The sequence below is a fragment of the Heterodontus francisci genome, chromosome 20 (assembly GCF_036365525.1).
Source record: "Heterodontus francisci isolate sHetFra1 chromosome 20, sHetFra1.hap1, whole genome shotgun sequence".
NCBI classification, from domain to species: Eukaryota; Metazoa; Chordata; class Chondrichthyes; order Heterodontiformes; family Heterodontidae; genus Heterodontus; species Heterodontus francisci.
In genome coordinates this window covers 10,363,243-10,390,338 of record NC_090390.1, presented here as the reverse complement: position 1 = coordinate 10,390,338, position 27,096 = coordinate 10,363,243, and the positions used below count along the sequence as shown (strand labels likewise).

The window sequence follows — 27,096 nt, the reverse complement described above, 5'->3', positions numbered from 1 at the left end:
CCTCTCTCCCTATGTTTATCACATGTAATACTTCACACCCTTTTCCTTAACTACAATGGGGAGGCAGTGGTGTAGTAGTATTGCCACTGGACGAGTAACCCAGAGACCCAGGGTATTTCTCTGGGGACAAGGGTTCGAATCCCACCACAGCAGAAGGTGGAATTTGAATTCAATTAATAAAAAATTTGGAATTAAAAGCTAGTCTAATATGAACATAAGAACTAGGAGCAGGAGTAGGCAGTTCAGCCCCTCGAGCCTGCTCTGCCATTCAATACGATCATGGCTGACCTCATCTCGGTCTCAACTCTACTTTCCTGCCTGTTCTCCATAACCTTTCAACCCATTACTAATTAAAAATCTGTCTATCTCCTCCTTAAATTTACTCAATGTCCTGGCATCCACCACACCATCCACCATGATGGCCATGAAACCATTGTCAATTATTGTAAAAACCCATGTGGCTCACTCACGTCCTTTAGGGAAGGAAATCTCCTGTCCTTACCTGGTCTGGCCTACATGTGACTCCACACCCACAGCAATGTGGCTGACTCTTAAATGCCCTCTAAAATGGCCAAGCGAGCCACTCAGTTGTAACTATGTGCTACGACGTCAATAAAACAAAATGAAACTGGACAGACCACCCGGGATCGACCTAGGCACCGGAAACGGCAATGGCAAACTCAGCCCTGTCGACCCTGCAAAGTCCTCCTCGCTAACATCTGGGGGCTTGTGCCAAAGTTGGGAGAGCTGTCCCATAGACTAGTCAAGAAACAGCTTGACACAGTCATACTCACGGAATCATACCTTACAGACAATGTCCCAGACACCACCATCACCCTCCCCGGTTATGACCTGTCCCACCGGCAGGACAGATCCAGTAGAGGTGGCGGCACAGTGGTATACAGTCGGGAGGGAGACACCCTGGGAATCCTCAACATTGACTCCGGACCCCATGATGAGTCATGGCATCAAATATGGGCAAGGAAACCTCCTGCTGATTACCACCTACCGCCCGCCAGCCCCGTTCCCCCGCTCAGCTGATGAATCAGTACTCCTCCATGTTGATCACCACTTGGAGGAAGCACTGAGGGTGGCAAGGGTGCAGAATGTACTCTGGATGGGGGACTTCTATGTCCATCACCAAAAGTGGCTTGGTAGCACCGGGCTGGCCGGGTCCTGAAGGACATAGCTGTTAGATTGGGTCTGCGACAGGTGGTGATGGAACCAACAAGAGGGAAAAACATACCTAACCTCGTCCTCACCAATCTGCCTGCCACAGATGCATCTGTCCATGACTGTATTGGTAGGAATAACCACCGCACAGTCCTTGTGGAGACAAAGTCCAGTCTTCACATTGAGGATACCCTTCATTGTGTTGTGTGGCATGACCACTGTGCTAAATGAGATAGATTTCAGAAAGATTTAACAATACAAAACTGGGCATTCATGAGGCTCTGTGGGCCATCAGCAGCAGCAGAATTGTACTCAACCACAATCTGTAACCTCATGGCCCAGCATATTCCCCACTTTACCGTTACCATCAAGCCAGGAGACCAACCCTGGTTCAATGAAGAGTGCAGGAGGACACGCCTGGCGCAGCACCAGGCATTCCTCAAAATGAGGTGTCAACCTGGTGAAGCTACAACACAGGACTACTTGCATGCCAAACTGCGTAAGCCGCATGCGATAGACAGAGCTAAGCAATCCAATAACCAACGGATCAGATCCAAGCTCTGCAGTCCTGCCACATCCAGCCGTGAATGGTGGTGGGCAATTAAACAACTAACTGGAGGAGGTGGCTCCACAAATATCCCCATCCTCAATGATGGGGGAGCCCAGCACATCAGTGCGAAAGATAAGGCTGAAGCATTTGCAACAATCTTCTGCCAGAAGTGCCGAGTTGATGATTCATCTCGGCCTCCTCCTGAAGTCCCCAGCATCACAGATGCCAGACTTCAGCCAATTCGATTCACTCCTTGTGATATCAAGAATCGACTGAAGGCACTGGATACTGCAAAGGTTATGGGCCCTGAAAATATTCCGGCAATAGTACTGAAGACCTGTGCTCCAGAACTTGCCGTGCCCCTAGCCAAGCTGTTCCAGTACAGCTACAACACTGGCATCTACCCTGCAATGTGGAAAATTGCCGAGGTATGTCCTGTACACAAAAAGCAAGACAGGTCCAACCCGGCCAATTACCGCCCTATCAGTCTACTTTTAATCATCAGTAAAGTGATGGAAGGTGTCATCGACAGTGCATTCAAGCGGCACTTGCTTAGTAATAACCTGCTCAGTGATGCTCAGTTTGTGTTCTGCCAGGGCCACTCAGCTCCTGACCTCACTACAGCCTTGGTTCAAACATGGACAAAAGAGCTGACCTCCAGAGCTGAGGTGAGAGTGACATCAAGGCAGCATTTGAACGAAAATGATATCATCTTAGACAAAAGAGGAGCCAAGGTCTGGGGGGGCAGGTCAGCCATGATCTTATCGAATGGCAGGGCAGGCTTGAGGGGTCGAAGGGCCTACTCCTGCTCCTATTTCTTATGTTCTAATGGAGCCCTAGCAAAACTGAGGTCAATGGGAATCAGGGGGAAAACCCTCCGCTGGCTGGAGTCATACCTATCGCAAAGGAAGATGGTTGTGGTTGTTGGAGGTGATCATCTCAGCTTCAGGACATCACTGCAGGAGTTCCTCAGGGTAGTGTCCTAGGCCCAACCATCTTCAGCTGCTTCATCAATGACCTTCCTTCAATCATAAGGTCAGAAGTGGGGAAGTTTGCTGATGATTGCACACTGTTCAGCACCATTCGTGACTCCTCAGATACTGAAGCAGTCCGTGTAGAAATGCAGCAAGACCTGGACAATATCCAGGCTTAGACTGATAAGTGGCAAGTAACATTCACGCCACACAAGTACCAGACAATGACCATCTCCAACAAGAGAGAATCTAACTATTTCCCCTTGACATTACGATTGCTGAATCCCCCACTATCAACATCCTCGGGGTTACGATTGACCAGAAACTGAACTGGAGTAGCCATATATATACGTGGCTGCAAGAGCAGGTCAGAGGCTAGGAATCCTGCGGCGAATAACTCACCTCCTGACTCCCCAAAGCCTGTCCACCATCTCGGGCACACGTCAGGAGTGTGATGGAATTGCCTGGATGGGTACAGCTCCAACAGCACTCAAGAAGTTCGACACCATCCAGGACAAAGCAGCCCGCTTGACTGGCACCCCATCTACGAACATTCACTCCATCCACCACCAACGTACAGTGGCAGCAATATGTACCATCTACAAGATGCATTGCAACAATGCACCGAGACTCCTTAGTCATCATCTTCCAAACCCGCGACCTCTACCAACTAGAAGGTCACGGGCAGCAGTTGCATGGGAACACCACCACCTACAAGTTCCCCTCCAAGTCACACACCATCCTGACTTGAAACTATATTGCCATTCCTTCACTGTCGCTGGTTCAAAATCCTGGAACTCCCTTCCTAACAGCACTGTGGGTGTACCTACCTCCCATGGACTGCAGCTGTTCAAGAAGGTAGCTCAGCACCACCTTCTCAAGCGCAATTAGGTTTGGGCAATAAATGCATGGCCTCGCCAGTGATGCCCACATTTCATGAATGAATAAAAAATATATATGCATCGTCCCGCTCTTTTGTGAAGACATACACCAAGTATTCATTGAGAACAATACCAACATTTTCCACCCCTATGAATAGATTACCTTTTTGGTCTTTTTTGGGCCCTACTCTTTCCTTAGTCATCCTCTTACTCTTAATGTATTGGTAAAACATCTTTGGATTCATCTTGATTTTACTTGCCAATATTCTTTCATGCCCTCTCTTTGCTTTCCTAATCTCCTTTCTGACTTCACCCATCCACTTTCTATACTCCTCTCGGTTTTCTGTAGTATTGCGTTCTCGGTGTCGGACATAAGCTTTCCTTTTCTGTCTTATCTTACCCTGTAGGCTCCTTGACATCAATGGGGATCTAGATTTGTCCATCCCTCCCTTTTTTTTTGTGGGAACATGTTTACTCTGGACCCCATGAATCTCTCCTTTGAATGCCTCCCACTGTTCTGACACTGATTTACCTTCAAGTAGCTGTTTCCAGTTCACTTTCATTAAATCACTCCTCAGCTTGGTAAAATTGGCCTTGCCCCAAAACGGAACTCCAACTCCTGTTCTATCGCTGTCCTTTTCCACAATTATGTTAAAACTGACTGAATTATGATCACTACCACCAAAATACTCTCCCGCTGCCACTCCTTCCACTTGCCCATCTTCATTTCCTAACACTCAGCATAAAACTTGCTACACACTGGGCAAAAAAGTTCTCCTGAATGCACCTCAAGAATTCTGCTCCCTCAATTCCTTTCACACTAAAACTATCACAGTTAATATTAGGGTAGTTAAAATCCCCAACTATTACTGCCCTATTGTTTTTTCACTTTTCAGAGATTTGCCTACATATCTGCTCTTCTATCTCCTACTGACTGTTTGGGGGTCTCTAGTGCACTCCCAGCAGTGTGATTGCCCATTTTTTTGTACCTTAGTTCGAATCTTATGGCTTCATTTGATGAACTTTCCAACATATCATTCCTGCTCACAGCTGTGATTGATCCTCTGACCAAAAATTGCCACTCCGCTCCTTTCTTATCGCGTCTGAAAACGCTGTAACCAGGAACATTGAGCTGCCTTTCCTGTCCCTCCTTAAGCCATGTTTCTGTAATAGCTATGATATCATACTGCCACGTGTCTATCTGTGCCCTCAGCTCATCTGCTTTATTTGCTGTACTGAGGACTAGGGAGCAAGGCGAGTTGAGAGAAGGAACAATTCAGCTCAGTGTGCTAGCACATGATGAAAAGCTGCAAACTCACCTGATGCGCTAACTCAATGTTATCTCTGTATTTGTACAGCCAATATGCCAGGTATTCAATAGGGTCAGCTGGCCGATGCTCTGCCACCTCCGCAAGACCTTCTGTGAGACACTCGCCCAAAACAACCCTCAGATAGTTTGAATCCATCTCCTGCTGAGCGACAGTCATATGAAGATATCAGAGACAGCAAAAAATTTATTCTTGATTTCCACAGGATTTTATGCTCACAGTCAGAGAAATCTAAATCATATCAAGCACCAAGATTATCAAACAAATATAGGCATGTACAAACTCACACCAAGCACACTGACCATTCATATTCCTCACCAACCACGTGTTGATCACTTGAATCCAAATGTGATTCAGTCAACAGTTGTATTGATCAATCTGTCTCAGTATTGATCACTCTCTCCCTGTATTCATCACACTCTCTCCTGCATTCATTACACTCTCCCCTGTATTCATCACACTCTCCCCTGTATTCATCACTCTCTCCCTGTATTCATCACTCTCTCCCTGTATTCATCACACTCTCCCCTGTATTCATCACTCTCTCCCTGTATTCATCACTCTCTCCCTGTATTCATCACATTCTCCCCTGTATTCATCACACTCTCTCCTGTATTCATCACACTCTCTCCTGTATTCATCACACTCTCTCCTGTATTCATCACTCTCTCCCTCTACTCATCACTCTCTCCCTGTATTCATCACTCTCTCCCTGTACTCATCACACTTTCCCTGTATTCATCACTCTCTCCCTGTATTCATCACACTCTCCCTGTATTCATCACACTCTCCCTGTATTCATCACACTCTCCCTGTATTCATCACACTCTCCCTGTATTCATCACTCTCTCCCTGTATTCATCACCCTCTCCCTGTATTCATCACTCTCTCCCTGTATTCATCACACTCTCCCTGTATTCATCTCACACTCTCCTGTTTTCATCACACTCTCTCCTGTTTTCATCACACTCTCTCCTGTTTTCATCACACTCTCTCCTGCATTCATCACACTCTCTCCCTGTATTCATCACACTCTCTCCCTGTATTCATCACACTCTCTCCCTGTATTCATCACACTCTCTCCCTGTATTCATCACTCTCTCCCTGTATTCATCACTCTCTCCCTGTATTCATCACTCTCTCCCTGTATTCATCACTCTCTCCCTGTATTCATCACTCTCTCCCTGCATTCATCACTCTCTCCCTGTATTCATCACTCTCTCCCTGTATTCATCACTCTCTCCCTGTACTCATCACTCTCTCCCTGTACTCATCACTCTCTCCCTGTACTCATCACTCTCTCCCTGTACTCATCACTCTCTCCCTGTATTCATCACTCTCTCCCTGTATTCATCACTCTCTCCCTGTATTCATCACACTTTCCCTGTATTCATCACTCTCTCCCTGTATTCATCACTCTCTCCCTGTATTCATCACTCTCTCCCTGTATTCATCACACTCTCCCTGTATTCATCACACTCTCCCTGTATTCATCACACTCTCCCTGTATTCATCACACTCTCCCTGTATTCATCACTCTCTCCCTGTATTCATCACCCTCTCCCTGTATTCATCACTCTCTCCCTGTATTCATCACACTCTCCCTGTATTCATCTCACACTCTCCTGTTTTCATCACACTCTCTCCTGTTTTCATCACACTCTCTCCTGTTTTCATCACACTCTCTCCTGCATTCATCACACTCTCTCCCTGTATTCATCACACTCTCTCCCTGTATTCATCACACTCTCTCCCTGTATTCATCACTCTCTCCCTGTATTCATCACTCTCTCCCTGTATTCATCACTCTCTCCCTGTATTCATCACTCTCTCCCTGCATTCATCACTCTCTCCCTGTATTCATCACTCTCTCCCTGTACTCATCACTCTCTCCCTGTACTCATCACTCTCTCCCTGTACTCATCACTCTCTCCCTGTACTCATCACTCTCTCCCTGTATTCATCACTCTCTCCCTGTATTCATCACTCTCTCCCTGTATTCATCACACTTTCCCTGTATTCATCACTCTCTCCCTGTATTCATCACTCTCTCCCTGTATTCATCACACTCTCCCTGTATTCATCACACTCTCCCTGTATTCATCACACTCTCCCTGTATTCATCACACTCTCCCTGTATTCATCACACTCTCCCTGTATTCATCACACTCTCCCCTGTATTCATCACACTCTCCCCTGTATTCATCACACTCTCCCCTGTATTCATCACACACTCCCCTGTATTCATCACACACTCCCCTGTATTCATCACACACTCCCCTGTATTCATCACACTCTCCCCTGTATTCATCACACTCTCCCCTGTATTTATCACACTCTCCCCTGTATTTATCACACTCTCCCCTGTATTCATCACACTCTCCCTGTATTCAGCACACTCTCCCTGTATTCATCACTCACTCCCTGTATTCATCACTCACTCCCTGTATTCATCACTCACTCCCTGTATTCATCACTCACCCCCTGTATTCATCACTCACCCCCTGTATTCATCACTCACCCCCTGTATTCATCACTCTCTCCCTGGAAGGATCACTCTCTCCCTGGATGGATCACTCTCACTGTATTCATCACTCTCTCCCTGTATTCATCACTCTCTCACTGTATTCATCACTCTCTCCCTGTATTCATCACTCTCTCCCTCTATTCATCACTCTCTCCTTCTATTCATCACTCTCCCCCTGTATTCATCACTCACCCCCTGTATTCATCACTCACCCCCTGTATTCATCACTCACCCCCTGTATTCATCACTCTCTCCCTGGAAGGATCACTCTCTCCCTGGATGGATCACTCTCACTGTATTCATCACTCTCTCCCTGTATTCATCACTCTCTCACTGTATTCATCACTCTCTCCCTGTATTCATCACTCTCTCCCTCTATTCATCACTCTCTCCTTCTATTCATCACTCTCCCCCTGTATTCATCACTCACTCCCTGTATTCATCACTCACTCCCTGTATTCATCACTCACTCCCTGTATTCATCACTCACTCTCTGTATTCATCACGCACTCTCTGTACTGATCACTCTCTCCTTATATTGAACACCTTCTCTTGCTGTATTCATCACTCTCTCTGTATTCACTCATTCTCAGTATGCATTACCCAGCCCTTGTATTCATCAATCACCCTCTGTATTCATCACTTTCTGCCTGTATTCGTCACTCTCCCTGTATTCATGACTCTCTATAAACATCACTCTGTTCCTAAAATCATCACTCACCTGCTGTATGCATCGCTGTCTCCCTGTATTCATCACTCACCCCACCTGCTCGCATCACTCTCGCCCTGTATTATCACTCACCCCCTGTATTCATCATTCTCACTCTATATTGATAACTCACTCTCTCTCTGTATTCATCACTCACTCTCTGTATTCAGCACTCACCCCCCGTATTCAACACTCACCCCCTGTATTCATCACTCACCCTCTGTAATCATCACTCTCTCCCTGTATTCATCACTCTCTCCCTGTATTCATCACTCTCTCCCTGTATTCATCACTCTCTCCCTGCATTCATCACTCTCTCCCTGTATTCATCACTCTCTCCCTGTATTCATCACTCTCTCCCTGTATTCATCACTCTCTCCCTGTACTCATCACTCTCTCCCTGTACTCATCACACTTTCCCTGTATTCATCACTCTCTCCCTGTATTCATCACTCTCTCCCTGTATTCATCACACTCTCCCTGTATTCATCACACTCTCCCTGTATTCATCACACTCTCCCTGTATTCATCACACTCTCCCTGTATTCATCACTCTCTCCCTGTATTCATCACCCTCTCCCTGTATTCATCACACTCTCCCCTGTATTCATCACATTCTCCCCTGTATTCATCACACTCTCCCCTGTATTCATCACACACTCCCCTGTATTCATCACACACTCCCCTGTATTCATCACACTGTCCCCTGTATTCATCACACTCTCCCCTGTATTTATCACACTCTCCCCTGTATTCATCACACTCTCCCTGTATTCATCACACTCTCCCTGTATTCAGCACACTCTCCCTGTATTCATCACTCACTCCCTGTATTCATCACTCACTCCCTGTATTCATCACTCACTCCCTGTATTCATCACTCACTCCCTGTATTCATCACTCACCCCCTGTATTCATCACTCACCCCCTGTATTCATCACTCACCCCCTGTATTCATCACTCACCCCCTGTATTCATCACTCACCCCCTGTATTCATCACTCTCTCCCTGGAAGGATCACTCTCTCCCTGGATGGATCACTCTCACTGTATTCATCACTCTCTCCCTGTATTCATCACTCTCTCCCTGTATTCATCACTCTCTCCCTGTATTCATCACTCTCTCCCTGTATTCATCACACTCTCCCCTGTATTCATCACACTCTCCCCTGTATTTATCACACTCTCCCCTGTATTCATCACACTCTCCCTGTATTCAGCACACTCTCCCTGTATTCATCACTCACTCCCTGTATTCATCACTCACTCCCTGTATTCATCACTCACCCCCTGTATTAATCACTCACCCCCTGTATTAATCACTCACCCCCTGTATTCATCACTCACCCCCTGTATTCATCACTCTCTCCCTGGATGGAGCACTCTCACTGTATTCATCACTCTCTCCCTGTATTCATCACTCTCTCCCTGTATTCATCACTCTCTCACTGTATTCATCACTCTCTCCCTGTATTCATCACTCACTCCCTGTATTCATCACTCACTCCCTGTATTCATCACTCACTCCCTGTATTCATCACTCACTCTCTGTATTCATCACGCACTCTCTGTACTGATCACTCTCTCCTTATATTGAACACCTTCTCTTGCTGTATTCATCACTCTCTCTGTATTCACTCATTCTCAGTATGCATTACCCAGCCCTTGTATTCATCAATCACCCTCTGTATTCATCACTTTCTGCCTGTATTCATCACTCTCCCTGTATTCATGACTCTCTATAAACATCACTCTGTTCCTAAAATCATCACTCACCTGCTGTATGCATCGCTGTCTCCCTGTATTCATCACTCACCCCACCTGCTCGCATCACTCTCGCCCTGTATTATCACTCACCCCCTGTATTCATCATTCTCACTCGATATTGATAACTCACTCTCTCTCTGTATTCATCACTCACTCTCTGTATTCATCACTCACCCCCCGTATTCAACACTCACCCCCTGTATTCATCACTCACCCTCTGTAATCATCACTCTCTCCCTGTAACGAACAACGTCTCTCACTGTATTCATCACTCACTCTCTGTATGCATTACTCAGCCCCTGTATCCATCACTCTCTCTGTATCCATCACTCTCTCTGCATCCATCACTCTCTCTGTATCTATCACTCTCTCTGTATCTATCACTCTCTCTGTATTCGTCACTCTCTGCCTGTATTCGTCACTCTCTGCCTGTATTCGTCACTCTCTGCCTGTATTTGTCACTCTCTGCCTGTATCTGTCACTCTCTGCCTGTATTTGTCACTCTCTGCCTGTATTTGTCACTCTCTGCCTGTATTTGTCACTCTCTGCCTGTATTCGTCACTCTCTTCCTGTAATCATCACTTACCCCCTGGATGGATCACTCTCTCCCTGTATTCAGCACTCTCTCTGTAATGATCACTCTCTTGCTGTATTGAACACACACACCCTGTATTCAGCACATTCTACCTGTATTAATCACCCTCTTTGTATTAATAACTCTCTCCCTGCATTCAACACTCACTCCCTCTGCTTATCACTGTCACGCCTGATTTGCCACTCTCTACCTGAATTGATCACTTTCACGCTGTACTTTACACCGGCACCCTGTATTAATCACACTCTCACTGTACTCATTACCTGTCGTCATCACTCTCTCCCTATTGATCACTCACTCCCTCTTGTATTGATCACTCACTTCCTGTTTTGATCACTCTCTCCCTGTATACATCACTCTCTCTGTATTTATCACTCTCTCTGTATTTATCACTCTCTCCCTGCATTCATCACTCTCTCCCTGTATTCATCACTCTCTCCCTGTATTCATCACTCTCTCCCTGTATTCATCACTCTCTCCCTGTACTCATCACTCTCTCCCTGTACTCATCACTCTCTCCCTGTATTCATCACTCTCTCCCTGTATTCATCACTCTCTCCCTGTACTCATCACACTTTCCCTGTATTCATCACTCTCTCTCTGTATTCATCACTCTCTCCCTGTATTCATCACACTCTCCCTGTATTCATCACACTCTCCCTGTATTCATCACACTCTCCCTGTATTCATCACTCTCTCCCTGTATTCATCACCCTCTCCCTGTATTCATCACACTCTCCCCTGTATTCATCACATTCTCCCCTGTATTCATCACACTCTCCCCTGTATTCATCACACACTCCCCTGTATTCATCACACACTCCCCTGTATTCATCACACTCTCCCCTGTATTTATCACACTCTCCCCTGTATTCATCACACTCTCCCTGTATTCATCACACTCTCCCTGTATTCAGCACACTCTCCCTGTATTCATCACTCACTCCCTGTATTCATCACTCACTCCCTGTATTCATCACTCACTCCCTGTATTCATCACTCACTCCCTGTATTCATCACTCACCCCCTGTATTCATCACTCACCCCCTGTATTCATCACTCACCCCCTGTATTCATCACTCACCCCCTGTATTCATCACTCTCTCCCTGGAAGGATCACTCTCTCCCTGGATGGATCACTCTCACTGTATTCATCACTCTCTCCCTGTATTCATCACTCTCTCCCTGTATTCATCACTCTCTCACTGTATTCATCACTCTCTCCCTGTTTTCATCACACTCTCCCCTGTATTTATCACACTCTCCCCTGTATTCATCACACTCTCCCCTGTATTCATCACACTCTCCCTGTATTCAGCACACTCTCCCTGTATTCATCACTCACTCCCTGTATTCATCACTCACTCCCTGTATTCATCACTCACCCCCTGTATTAATCACTCACCCCCTGTATTAATCACTCACCCCCTGTATTAATCACTCACCCCCTGTATTCATCACTCACCCCCTGTATTCATCACTCACCCCCTGGAAGGATCACTCTCTCCCTGGATGGAGCACTCTCACTGTATTCATCACTCTCTCCCTGTATTCATCACTCTCTCCCTGTATTCATCACTCTCTCACTGTATTCATCACTCTCTCCCTGTATTCATCTCTCTCCCTCTATTCATCACTCTCTCCTTCTATTCATCACTCTCCCCCTGTATTCATCACTCACTCCCTGTATTCATCACTCACTCCCTGTATTCATCACTCTCTCCCTGTACTCATCACACTTTCCCTGTATTCATCACTCTCTTCCTGTATTCATCACTCTCTCCCTGTATTCATCACACTCTCCCTGTATTCATCACACTCTCCCTGTATTCATCACACTCTCCCTGTATTCATCACACTCTCCCTGTATTCATCACACTCTCCCTGTATTCATCACTCTCTCCCTGTATTCATCACCCTCTCCCTGTATTCATCACACTCTCCCCTGTATTCATCACATTCTCCCCTGTATTCATCACACACTCCCCTGTATTCATCACACACTCCCCTGTATTCATCACACTCTCCCCTGTATTTATCACACTCTCCCCTGTATTCATCACACTCTCCCTGTATTCATCACACTCTCCCTGTATTCAGCACACTCTCCCTGTATTCATCACTCACTCCCTGTATTCATCACTCACTCCCTGTATTCATCACTCACTCCCTGTATTCATCACTCACTCCCTGTATTCATCACTCACCCCCTGTATTCATCACTCACCCCCTGTATTCATCACTCACCCCCTGTATTCATCACTCACCCCCTGTATTCATCACTCTCTCCCTGGAAGGATCACTCTCTCCCTGGATGGATCACTCTCACTGTATTCATCACTCTCTCCCTGTATTCATCACTCTCTCCCTGTATTCATCACTCTCTCACTGTATTCATCACTCTCTCCCTGTTTTCATCACACTCTCCCCTGTATTTATCACACTCTCCCCTGTATTCATCACACTCTCCCCTGTATTCATCACACTCTCCCTGTATTCAGCACACTCTCCCTGTATTCATCACTCACTCCCTGTATTCATCACTCACTCCCTGTATTCATCACTCACCCCCTGTATTAATCACTCACCCCCTGTATTAATCACTCACCCCCTGTATTAATCACTCACCCCCTGTATTCATCACTCACCCCCTGTATTCATCACTCACCCCCTGGAAGGATCACTCTCTCCCTGGATGGAGCACTCTCACTGTATTCATCACTCTCTCCCTGTATTCATCACTCTCTCCCTGTATTCATCACTCTCTCACTGTATTCATCACTCTCTCCCTGTATTCATCTCTCTCCCTCTATTCATCACTCTCTCCTTCTATTCATCACTCTCCCCCTGTATTCATCACTCACTCCCTGTATTCATCACTCACTCCCTGTATTCATCACTCTCTCCCTGTACTCATCACACTTTCCCTGTATTCATCACTCTCTCCCTGTATTCATCACTCTCTCCCTGTATTCATCACACTCTCCCTGTATTCATCACACTCTCCCTGTATTCATCACACTCTCCCTGTATTCATCACTCTCTCCCTGTATTCATCACCCTCTCCCTGTATTCATCACACTCTCCCCTGTATTCATCACATTCTCCCCTGTATTCATCACACTCTCCCCTGTATTCATCACACACTCCCCTGTATTCATCACACACTCCCCTGTATTCATCACACTGTCCCCTGTATTCATCACACTCTCCCCTGTATTTATCACACTCTCCCCTGTATTCATCACACTCTCCCTGTATTCAGCACACTCTCCCTGTATTCATCACTCACTCCCTGTATTCATCACTCACTCCCTGTATTCATCACTCACTCCCTGTATTCATCACTCACCCCCTGTATTCATCACTCACCCCCTGTATTCATCACTCACCCCCTGTATTCATCACTCACCCCCTGTATTCATCACTCACCCCCTGTATTCATCACTCTCTCCCTGGATGGATCACTCTCACTGTATTCATCACTCTCTCCCTGTATTCATCACTCTCTCCCTGTATTCATCACTCTCTCCCTGTATTCATCACTCACTCCCTGTATTCATCACTCACTCCCTGTATTCATCACTCACCCCCTGTATTCATCACTCACCCCCTGTATTCATCACTCACCCCCTGTATTCATCACTCACCCCCTGTATTCATCACTCTCTCCCTGGATGGATCACTCTCACTGTATTCATCACTCTCTCCCTGTATTCATCACTCTCTCCCTGTATTCATCACTCTCTCCCTGTATTCATCACACTCTCCCCTGTATTCATCACACTCTCCCCTGTATTCATCACACTCTCCCCTGTATTCATCACACTCTCCCTGTATTCAGCACACTCTCCCTGTATTCATCACTCACTCCCTGTATTCATCACTCACTCCCTGTATTCATCACTCACCCCCTGTATTAATCACTCACCCCCTGTATTAATCACTCACCCCCTGTATTCATCACTCACCCCCTGTATTCATCACTCTCTCCCTGGATGGAGCACTCTCACTGTATTCATCACTCTCTCCCTGTATTCATCACTCTCTCCCTGTATTCATCACTCTCTCCCTGTATTCATCACTCTCTCACTGTATTCATCACTCTCTCCCTGTATTCATCACTCACTCCCTGTATTCATCACTCACTCCCTGTATTCATCACTCACTCCCTGTATTCATCACTCACTCCCTGTATTCATCACTCACTCTCTGTATTCATCACGCACTCTCTGTACTGATCACTCTCTCCTTATATTGAACACCTTCTCTTGCTGTATTCATCACTCTCTCTGTATTCACTCATTCTCAGTATGCATTACCCAGCCCTTGTATTCATCAATCACCCTCTGTATTCATCACTTTCTGCCTGTATTCATCACTTCCCTGTATTCATGACTCTCTATAAACATCACTCTGTTCCTAAAATCATCACTCACCTGCTGTATGCATCGCTGTCTCCCTGTATTCATCACTCACCCCACCTGCTCGCATCACTCTCGCCCTGTATTATCACTCACCCCCTGTATTCATCATTCTCACTCGATATTGATAACTCACTCTCTCTCTGTATTCATCACTCACTCTCTGTATTCATCACTCACCCCCCGTATTCAACACTCTCTCCCTGTATTCGACACACTCTCCCTGTATTCGACACACTCTCCCTGTATTCGACACTCTCTCCCTGTATTCGACACTCTCTCCCTGTATTCGACACTCTCTCCCTGTATTCGACACTCTCTCCCTGTATTCGACACTCTCTCCCTGTATTCGACACTCTCTCCCTGTATTCGACACTCTCTCCCTGTATTCGACACTCTCTCCCTGTATTCGACACTCTCTCCCTGTATTCGACACTCTCTCCCTGTATTCGACACTCTCTCCCTGTATTCGACACTCACTCCCTGTATTGATCACTCACTCCCTGTATTGATCACTCACTCCCTGTATTGATCACTCACTCCCTGTATTGATCACTCACTCTCTGTATTCATTACTCTCCCTGTATTCATTACTCTCCCTGTATTCATTACTCTCCCTGTATTCATTACTCTCCCTGTATTCATCACTCACCCCCTGTATTTCTCACTGCAATCATGTATTCATCATTCTCTCCCTGTATTCATCAGTCACCCCCTGTATTTATGACTCTATCTATAAACATGACTCAGTCCATGCATTCATCACTCGCCCTGTACTCATCACTCATTCCCTGTCTTCGTCACTCTCTCTGTAATGATGACTCTCTCTCTAAATTGATCACTTCTCCCTGTATTCATCACTCTCTCCCACTATTGATCACTCTTTTGCTGTATTGAACACACACCCCCTGTATTCATCACACTCTACCTGTATTAATCACTCTCTTTGTATTGATAACTCTGTCCCTGTATTCATCACTCACTCCCTCTGCTTATCACTGTCTCGCCTGATTCACCATTCTCTACCTGAATTGATCACTTTCACCCTGTACTTAACACCGGCACCCTGTATTAATCACACTCTCGCCGTACTCATTACTCATTCCCTGCCGTCATCACTCTCTCCCTAATGATCACTCACTCTCTCTTGTATTGATCACTCTTTCCTGCATTGATCACTCTCTGCCTGTATTCATCACTCTCTGCCTGTATTCATCACTCTCTGCCTGTATTCATCACTCTCTGCCTGTATTCATCACACTCTCCCTGTATTCATCACACTCTCCCTATATTCGACACTCTCTCCCTGTATTCGACACTCTCTCCCTGTATTCGACACTCTCTCCCTGTATTCGACACTCTCTCCCTGTATTCGACACTCTCTCCCTGTATTCGACACTCTCTCCCTGTATTCGACACTCTCTCCCTGTATTCGACACTCTCTCCCTGTATTCGAAACTCTCTCCCTGTATTCGAAACTCTCTCCCTGTATTCGAAACTCTCTCCCTGTATTCGAAACTCTCCCCCTGTATTCGACACTCTCTCCCTGTATTCGACACTCTCTCCCTGTATTCGACACTCTCTCCCTGTATTCGACACTCTCTCCCTGTTTTGGACACTCTCTCCCTGTTTTGGACACTCTCTCCCTGTTTTGGACACTCTCTCCCTGTTTTGGACACTCTCTCCCGATATTCGACACTCTCTCCCTATATTCGACACTCTCTCCCTGTATTCAACACTCTCTCACTGTATTCAACACTCTCTCACTGTATTCAACAGTCTCTCACTGTATTCATCACTCTCTCCCTGTATTCATCACTCTCTCACTGTATTCATCACTCTCTCCCTGTATTCATCACTCTCTCACTGTATTCATCACTCTCTCCCTGTATTCATCTCTCTCCCTCTATTCATCACTCTCTCCCTGTATTCGACACACTCTCCCTGTATTCGAAACTCTCTCCCTGTATTCGAAACTCTCTCCCTGTATTCGACACTCTCTCCCTGTATTCGACACTCTCTCCTGTATTCGACACTCTCTCCCTGTATTCGACACTCTCTCCCTGTATTCGACACTCTCTCCCTGTATTCGACACTCTCTCCCTGTATTCGACACTCTCTCCCTGTATTCGACACTCTCTCCCTGTATTCGACACTCTCTCCCTGTATTCGACACTCTCTCCCTGTGTTCGACACTCTCTCCCTGTTTTGGACACTCTCTCCCTGTTTTGGACACTCTCTCCCTGTATTCATCACTCTCTCATTGTATTCATCACTCTCTCTCACTGTATTCATCACTCTCTCACTGTATTCAACACTCTCTCACTGTATTCAACACTCTCTCACTGTATTCAACAGTCTCTCACTGTATTCATCACTCTCTCCCTGTATTCATCACTCTCTCACTGTATTCATCACTCTCTCACTGTATTCATCACTCTCTCCCTGTATTCATCACTCTCTCCCTCTATTCATCACTCTCTCCCTCTATTCATCACTCTCTCCCTCTATTCATCATTCTCTCCCTCTATTCATCACTCTCTCCCTCTATTCAACACTCTCTCCCTCTATTCAACACTCTCTCCCTCTATTCAACACTCTCTCCCTCTATTCAACACTCTCTCCCTGTATTCAACACTCTCTCCCTCTATTCATCACTCTCTCCCTGTATTCATCACTCTCTCCCTGTATTCATCACTCTCTCCCTGTATTCATCACTCTCTCCCTGTACTGATCACTCTCTCCTTATATACATCACTCTCTCCCTCTATTCAACACTCTCTCCCTCTATTCATCACTCTCTCCGTCTATTCAACACTCTCTCCCTCTATTCAACACTCTCTCCCTGTATTCAACACTCTCTCCCTCTATTCATCACTCTCTCCCTGTATTCATCACTCTCTCCCTGTATTCATCACTCTCTCCTTATATACATCACTCTCTCCCTATATTGAACACCTTCTCTTGCTGTATTCATCACTCTCTCTGTATTCATCACTCATTCTCAGTATGCATTACCCAGCCCTTGTATTCATCAATCACCCTCTGTATTCATCACTTTCTGCCTGTATTCATCACTCTCCCTGTATTCATGACTCTCTATAAACATCACTCTGTTCCTAAAATCATCACTCACCTGCTGTATGCATCGCTGTCTCCCTGTATTCATCACTCACCCCACCTGCTCTCATCACTCTCGCCCTGTATTATCACTCACCCCCTGTATTCATCACTCTCACTCTATATTGATAACTCACTCTCTCCCTGTATTCAACACTCACTCTCTGTCTTCAGCACTCACCCCCTGTATTGAACACTCACCCCCTGTATTCAACACTCACCCCCTGTATTCAACACTCACCCTCTGTAATCATCACTCTCTCCCTGTATGCATTACTCAGTCTCTGTATCCATCACTCTCTCTGTATCCATCACTCTCTCTGTAACCATCACTCTCTCTGTATCCATCACGCTCTTCCTGTATTTGTCACTCTCTGCATGTATTTGTCACTCTCTGCATGTATTTGTCACTCTCTGCCTGTATTTGTCACTCTCTGCCTGTATTTGTCACTCTCTTCCTGTATTCATCACTTACCCCCTGGATGGATCACTCTCTCCCTGTATTCAGCACTCTCTCTGTAATGATGACTCTCTTGCTGTATTGAACACACACACCCTGTATTCAGCACATTCTACCTGTATTAATCACCCTCTTTGTATTAATAACTCTCTCCCTGCATTGAACACTCACTCCCTCTGCTTATCACTGTCTCGCCTGATTTGCCACTCTCTACCTGAATTGATCACTTTCACGCTGTACTTTACACCGGCACCCTGTATTAATCACACTCTCACTGTACTCATTCCTCATTACCTGTCGACATCACTCTCTCCCTATTGATCACTCACTCCCTCTTGTATTGATCACTCACTTCCTGTTTTGATCACTCTCTCCCTGTATACATCACTCTCTCCCTGTATACATCACTCTCTCCCTGTATACATCACTCTCCCTGTATACATCACTCTCTCTGTATTTATCACTCTCTCTGTATTTATCACTCTCTCTGTATTTATCACTCTCTTTGTATTTATCACTCTCTCCCTGTATTCATCACTCACTGTATTCATCACTCTCTCCCTGTATTCATCACTCACTGTATTCATCACTCTCTCCCTGTATTCATCACTCTCTCCCTGTATTCATCACTCACTGTAATGATCGCTCTCTCCCTGTATTCATCACTCTCCCCCTGGATGGATCACTCTCTCCCTGTAGTGAATATCTTCTCTCACTGTATTCATCACTCAGTCTGTGTTCATCACTCACTCTCTGTATTTATCACTCACTCTCTGTATTGATCACTCACTCCCTGTATTCCTCACTCACTCTCTGTATTGATCACTCACTCCCTGTATTCATTACTCACTCCCTGTATTCATTACTCACTCCCTGTATTCATTACTCACTCCCTGTATTGATCACTCACACCTTGTATTCATCACTCACACCTTGTATTCATCACTCACACCTTGTATTCATCACTCACTCTCTGTATTGATCACTCACTCTCTGTATTCATCACTCTCTCCCTGTATTCATCACTCACTGTAATGATCGCTCTCTCCCTGTATTCATCACTCTCCCCCTGGATGGATCACTCTCTCCCTGTAGTGAATATCTTCTCTCTCTGTACTCATCACTCAGTCTGTATTCATCACTCACTCTCTGTATTCATCACTCACTCTCTGTATTGATCACTCACTCCCTGTATTCATTACTCACTCCCTGTATTCATTACTCACTCCCTGTATTCATTACTCACTCCCTGTATTCATTACTCACTCCCTGTATTGATCACTCACACCTTGTATTCATCACTCACACCTTGTATTCATCACTCACTCTCTGTATTGATCACTCACTCTCTGTATTCATCACTCTCTCCCTGTATTCATCACTCACTGTAATGATCGCTCTCTCCCTGTATTCATCACTCTCCCCCTGGATGGATCACTCTCTCCCTGTAGTGAATATCTTCTCTCTCTGTACTCATCACTCAGTCTGTATTCATCACTCACTCTCTGTATTCATCACTCACTCTCTGTATTCATCACTCACTCTCTGTATTCATCACTCACTCCCTGTATTCATCACTCACGCTCTGTATTCATTACTCTCCCTGTATTTATCACTGGCACCATGTATTCATCATTCTCTTCCTGTATTCATCAGTCACCCACTGTATTTCTGACTCTATAAACATCACTCAGTCCATGCATTCATCACTCGCCTTGTACTCATCACTCATTCCCTGTCTTCATCACTCTCTCTGTAATGATGACTCTCTCTCTGTATTGATCACTTTCCCTGTATTCATCACTCTCTCCCACTATTGATCACTCTTTTGCTGTATTGAACACACACCCCCTGTATTAATCACTCTCTTTGTATTGATAACTCTTTCACCTGTATTCATCACTTTCTGCCTGTATTCAACACTCTCTCCCTATATTCGACACACTCTCCCTGTATTCGACACTCTCTCCCTGTATTTGACACTCACTCCCTGTATTCGACACTCTCTCCCTGTATTCGACACTCTCTCCCTGTATTCGACACTCTCTCCCTGTATTCGACACTCTCTCCCTGTATTCGACACTCTCTCCCTGTATTCGACACTCTCTCCCTGTATTCATCACTCTCTCTCACTGTATTCATCACTCTCTCACTGTATTCAACACTCTCTCAGTGTATTCAACAGTCTCTCACTGTATTCAACAGTCTCTCACTGTATTCAACAGTCTCTCCCTGTATTCATCACTCTCTCCCTGTATTCATCACTCTCTCCCTGTATTCATCACTCTCTCACTGTATTCATCACGCTCTCCCTGTATTCATCTCTCTCCCTGTCTTCATCACTCTCTCCCTGTCTTCATCACTCTCTCCCTCTATTCATCACTCTCTCCCTCTATTCATCACTCTCTCCCTCTATTCATCACTCTCTCCCTCTATTCAACACTCTCTCCCTCTATTCAACACTCTCTCCCTCTATTCAACACTCTCTCCCTCTATTCATCACTCTCCCCCTGTATTCATCACTCTCCCCCTGTATTCATCACTCTCCCCCTGTATTCATCACTCTCCCCCTGTATTCATCACTCTCCCCCTGTATTCATCACTCTCCCCCTGTATTCATCACTCTCCCCCTGTATTCATCACTCTCCCCCTGTATTCATCACTCTCCCCCTGTATTCATCACTCTCCCCCTGTATTCATCACTCACTCCCTGTATTCATCACTCACTCCCTGTATTCATCACTCACTCCCTGTATTCATCACTCACTCCCTGTATTCATCACTCACTCTCTGTATTCATCACTCACTCTCTGTATTCATTACTCTCCCTGTATTCATCACTGGCACCATGTATTCATCATTCTCTCCCTGTATTCATCAGTCACCCCCTGTATTTATGACTCTATCTAAAAACATCACTCAGTCCATGCATTCATCACTCGCCCTGTACTCATCACTCATTCCCTGTCTTCATCACTCTCTCTGTAATGATGACTCTCTCTCTGTATTGATCACCTCTCCCACTATTGATCAGTCTTTTGCTGTATTGAGCACACACCCCCTGTATTCATCACACTCTTTGTATTGATAACTCTGTCCCTGTATTCATCACACACTCCCTCTGCTTATCACTGTCCCGCCTGATTCACCATTCTCTACCTGAATTGATCACTTTCACCATGTACTGAACACCGGCACCCTGTATCAATCACACTCTCACCGTACTCATTACTCATTCCCTGTCGTCATCACTCTCTCCCTAATGATCACTCACTCTCTCTTGTATTGATCACTCTTTGCCTGTATTGATCACTGTCTACCTGTATTCATCACTGTCTGCCTGTATTCATCACTGTCTGCCTGTATTCATCACTGTCTGCCTGTATTCATCACTCTCTCCCTGTATTCGACACTCTCTCCCTGTATTCGACACTCTCTCCCTGTATTCGACACTCTCTCCCTGTATTCGACACTCTCTCCCTGTATTCGACACTCTCTCCCTGTATTCGACACTCGCTCCCTATATTCGACACACTCTCCCTGTATTCGACACTCTCTCCCTGTATTCGACACTCTCTCCCTGTATTCGACACTCTCTCCCTGTATTCGACACTCTCTCCCTGTATTCGACACTCTCTCCCTGTATTCGACACTCGCTCTCTGTATTCGACACTCGCTCCCTGTATTCGACACTCGCTCCCTGTATTCGACACTCGCTCCCTGTATTCGACACTCGCTCCCTGTATTCGACACTCGCTCCCTGTATTCGACACTCGCTCCCTGTATTCGACACTCTCTCCCTGTATTCGACACTCTCTCCCTATATTCGACACTCTCTCATTGTATTCATCACTCTCTCTCACTGTATTCATCACTCTCTCACTGTATTCAACACTCTCTCACTGTATTCAACAGTCTCTCACTGTATTCATCACTCTCTCCCTGTATTCATCACTCTCTCCCTGTATTCATCACTCTCTCCCTGTATTCATCACTCTCTCCCTGTATTCATCTCTCTCCCTCTATTCATCACTCTCTCCCTCTATTCATCACTCTCTCCCTCTATTCATCACTCTCTCCCTCTATTCATCACTCTCTCCCTCTATTCAACACTCTCTCCCTCTATTCAACACTCTCTCCCTCTATTCAACACTCTCTCCCTGTATTCATCACTCTCTCCCTGTATTCATCACTCTCTCCTTATATACATCACTCTCTCCCTATATTGAACACCTTCTCTTGCTGTATTCATCACTCTCTCTGTATTCATCACTCATTCTCAGTTTTCATTACCCAGCCCTTGTATTCATCAATCACCCTCTGTATTCATCACTTTCTGCCTGTATTCATCACTCTCCCTGTATTCATGACTCTCTATAAACATCACTCTGTTCCTAAAATCATCACTCACCTGCTGTATGCATCGCTGTCTCCCTGTATTCATCACTCACCCCACCTGCTCTCATCACTCTCGCCCTGTATTATCACTCACCCCCTGTATTCATCACTCTCACTCTATATTGATAACTCACTCTCTCCCTGTATTCAACACTCACTCTCTGTATTCATCACTCACTCTCTGTATTCATCACTCACTCTCTGTATTCAACACTCACTCACTGTATTCAACACTCACCCCCTGTATTCATCACTCTCCCCCTGTATTCATCACTCTCCCCCTGTATTCATCACTCTCCCCCTGTATTCATCACACGCCCCCTGTATTCATCACTCTCCCCCTGTATTCATCACTCTCCCCCTGTATTCATCACTCTCCCCCTGTATTCATCACTCTCCCCCTGTATTCATCACTCTCCCCCTGTATTCATCACTCACTCCCTGTATTCATCACTCACTCCCTGTATTCATCACTCACTCCCTGTATTCATCACTCACTCCCTGTATTCATCACTCACTCCCTGTATTCATCACTCACTCTCTGTATTCATCACTCACTCTCTGTATTCATCACTCACTCTCTGTATTCATTACTCTCCCTGTATTCATCACTGGCACCATGTATTCATCATTCTCTCCCTGTATTCATCAGTCACCCCCTGTATTTATGACTCTATCTAAATACATCACTCAGTCCATGCATTCATCACTCGCCCTGTACTCATCACTCATTCCCTGTCTTCATCACTCTCTCTGTAATGATGACTCTCTCTCTGTATTGATCACCTCTCCCACTATTGATCAGTCTTTTGCTGTATTGAGCACACACCCCCTGTATTCATCACACTCTTTGTATTGATAACTCTGTCCCTGTATTCATCACACACTCCCTCTGCTTATCACTGTCCCGCCTGATTCACCATTCTCTACCTGAATTGATCACTTTCACCATGTACTGAACACCGGCACCCTGTATCAATCACACTCTCACCGTACTCATTACTCATTCCCTGTCGTCATCACTCTCTCCCTAATGATCACTCACTCTCTCTTGTATTGATCACTCTTTGCCTGTATTGATCACTGTCTACCTGTATTCATCACTGTCTGCCTGTATTCATCACTGTCTGCCTGTATTCATCACTCTCTCCCTGTATTCATCACTGTCTGCCTGTATTCGACACTCTCTCCCTGTATTCGACACTCTCTCCCTGTATTCGACAATCTCTCCCTGTATTCGACACTCTCTCCCTGTATTCGACACTCGCTCCCTATATTCGACACACTCTCCCTGTATTCGACACTCTCTCCCTGTATTCGACACTCTCTCCCTGTATTCGACACTCTCTCCCTGTATTCGACACTCTCTCCCTGTATTCGACACTCTCTCCCTGTATTCGACACTCGCTCCCTGTATTCGACACTCGCTCCCTGTATTCGACACTCGCTCCCTGTATTCGACACTCGCTCCCTGTATTCGACACTCGCTCCCTGTATTCGACACTCGCTCCCTGTATTCGACACTCGCTCCCTGTATTCGACACTCGCTCCCTGTATTCGACACTCGCTCCCTGTATTCGACACTCTCTCCCTGTATTCGACACTCTCTCCCTATATTCGACACTCTCTCATTGTATTCATCACTCTCTCTCACTGTATTCATCACTCTCTCACTGTATTCAACACTCTCTCACTGTATTCAACAGTCTCTCACTGTATTCATCACTCTCTCCCTGTATTCATCACTCTCTCCCTGTATTCATCACTCTCTCCCTGTATTCATCACTCTCTCCCTGTATTCATCTCTCTCCCTCTATTCATCACTCTCTCCCTCTATTCATCACTCTCTCCCTCTATTCATCACTCTCTCCCTCTATTCAACACTCTCTCCCTCTATTCAACACTCTCTCCCTGTATTCATCACTCTCTCCCTGTATTCATCACTCTCTCCCTGTATTCATCACTCTCTCCCTGTATTCATCACTCTCTCCTTATATACATCACTCTCTCCCTATATTGAACACCTTCTCTTGCTGTATTCATCACTCTCTCTGTATTCATCACTCATTCTCAGTTTTCATTACCCAGCCCTTGTATTCATCAATCACCCTCTGTATTCATCACTTTCTGCCTGTATTCATCACTCTCCCTGTATTCATGACTCTCTATAAACATCACTCTGTTCCTAAAATCATCACTCACCTGCTGTATGCATCGCTGTCTCCCTGTATTCATCACTCACCCCACCTGCTCTCATCACTCTCGCCCTGTATTATCACTCACCCCCTGTATTCATCACTCTCACTCTATATTGATAACTCACTCTCTCCCTGTATTCAACACTCACTCTCTGTATTCAACACTCACTCTCTGTATTCATCACTCACTCTCAGTATTCATCACTCACTCTCTGTATTCAACACTCACTCTCTGTATTCAACACTCACCCCTGTATTCATCACTCACCCTCTGTAATCATCACTCTCTCCCTGTAACGAACAACGTCTCTCACTGTATTCATCACTCACTCTCTGTATGCATTACTCAGCCCCTGTATCCATCACTCTCTCTGTATCCATCACTCTCTCTGTATCCATCACTCCCTCTGTATCCATCACTCTCTCTGTATTCGACACTCTCTCCCTGTATTCGACACTCTCTCCCTGTATTCGACACTCTCTCCCTGTTTTGGACACTCTCTCCCTATATTCGACACTCTCTCCCTGTATTCATCACTCTCTCCTTGTATTCAACACTCTCTCCTTGTATTCAACACTCTCTCACTGTATTCAACAGTCTCTCACTGTATTCAACAGTCTCTCCCTGTATTCATCACTCTCTCCCTGTATTCATCACTCTCTCCCTGTATTCATCACTCTCTCACTGTATTCATCACGCTCTCCCTGTATTCATCTCTCTCCCTGTCTTCATCACTCTCTCCCTGTCTTCATCACTCTCTCCCTCTATTCATCACTCTCTCCCTCTATTCATCACTCTCTCCCTCTATTCATCACTCTCTCCCTCTATTCAACACTCTCTCCCTCTATTCAACACTCTCTCCCTCTATTCAACACTCTCTCCCTCTATTCAACACTCTCTCCCTCTATTCAACACTCTCTCCCTCTATTCAACACTCTCTCCCTCTATTCAACACTCTCTCCCTCTATTCAACACTCTCTCCCTCTATTCAACACTCTCTCCCTCTATTCAACACTCTCTCCCTCTATTCAACACTCTCTCCCTCTATTGAACACTCTCTCCCTCTATTGAACACCTTCTCTTGCTGTATTCATCACTCTCTCTGTATTCATCACTCATTCTCAGTATGCATTACCCAGCCCTTGTATTCATCAATCACCCTCTGTATTCATCACTTTCTGCCTGTATTCATCCCTCTCCCTGTATTCATGACTCTCTATAAACATCACTCTGTTCCTAAAATCATCACTCACCTGCTGTATGCATCGCTGTCTCCCTGTATTCATCACTCACCCCACCTGCTCTCATCACTCTCGCCCTGTATTATCACTCACCCCCTGTATTCATCACTCTCACTCTATATTGATAACTCACTCTCTCCCTGTATTCAACACTCACTCTCAGTATTCAGCACTCACCCCCTGTATTCAACACTCACCCCCTGTATTCAACACTCACCCCCTGTATTCATCACTCACCCTCTGTAATCATCACTCTCTCCCTGTAACGAACAACATTTCTCACTGTATCCATCACTCTCTCTGTATCCATCACTCTCTCTGTATCCATCACTCTCTCTGTATCCGTCACTCTCTCTGTATCCGTCACTCTCTCTGTATCCGTCACTCTCTCTGTATCCGTCACTCTCTGCATGTATTTGTCACTCTCTGCATGTATTTGTCACTCTCTGCCTGTATTTGTCACTCTCTGCCTGTATTTGTCACTCTCTGCCTGTATTCGTCACTCTCTTCCTGTATTCATCACTTACCCCCGGATGGATCACTCTCTCCCTGTATTCAGCACTCTCTCTGTAATGATGACTCTCTTGCTGTATTGAACACACACACCCTGTATTCAGCACATTCTACCTGTATTAATCACCCTCTTTGTATTAATAACTCTCTCCCTGCATTCAACACTCACTCCCTCTGCTTATCACTGTCTCGCCTGATTTGCCACTCTCTACCTGAATTGATCACTTTCACGCTGTAC

The 27,096-nt window shown here is 45.6% G+C and overlaps 1 protein-coding gene across 3 annotated transcripts in view; it reads right to left on the bottom strand.

Annotated features, from left to right (window-relative positions):
* Positions 1-27,096, bottom strand: part of LOC137380898 (DPY30 domain-containing protein 1-like) — a 597,603-nt gene that overhangs the window by 533,998 nt on the left and 36,509 nt on the right. For 2 of the 3 annotated variants that reach the window (XM_068053301.1, XM_068053303.1), the window contains exon 2: positions 4,898-5,047. In XM_068053301.1, the coding sequence (XP_067909402.1) occupies positions 4,898-5,044 (147 nt within the window). In that variant the 5' untranslated portion in view covers positions 5,045-5,047. Of the gene's footprint in view, positions 1-4,897; positions 5,051-27,096 lie in introns of all 3 variants that reach the window. The other variant, XM_068053302.1, reaches the window with a different exon arrangement.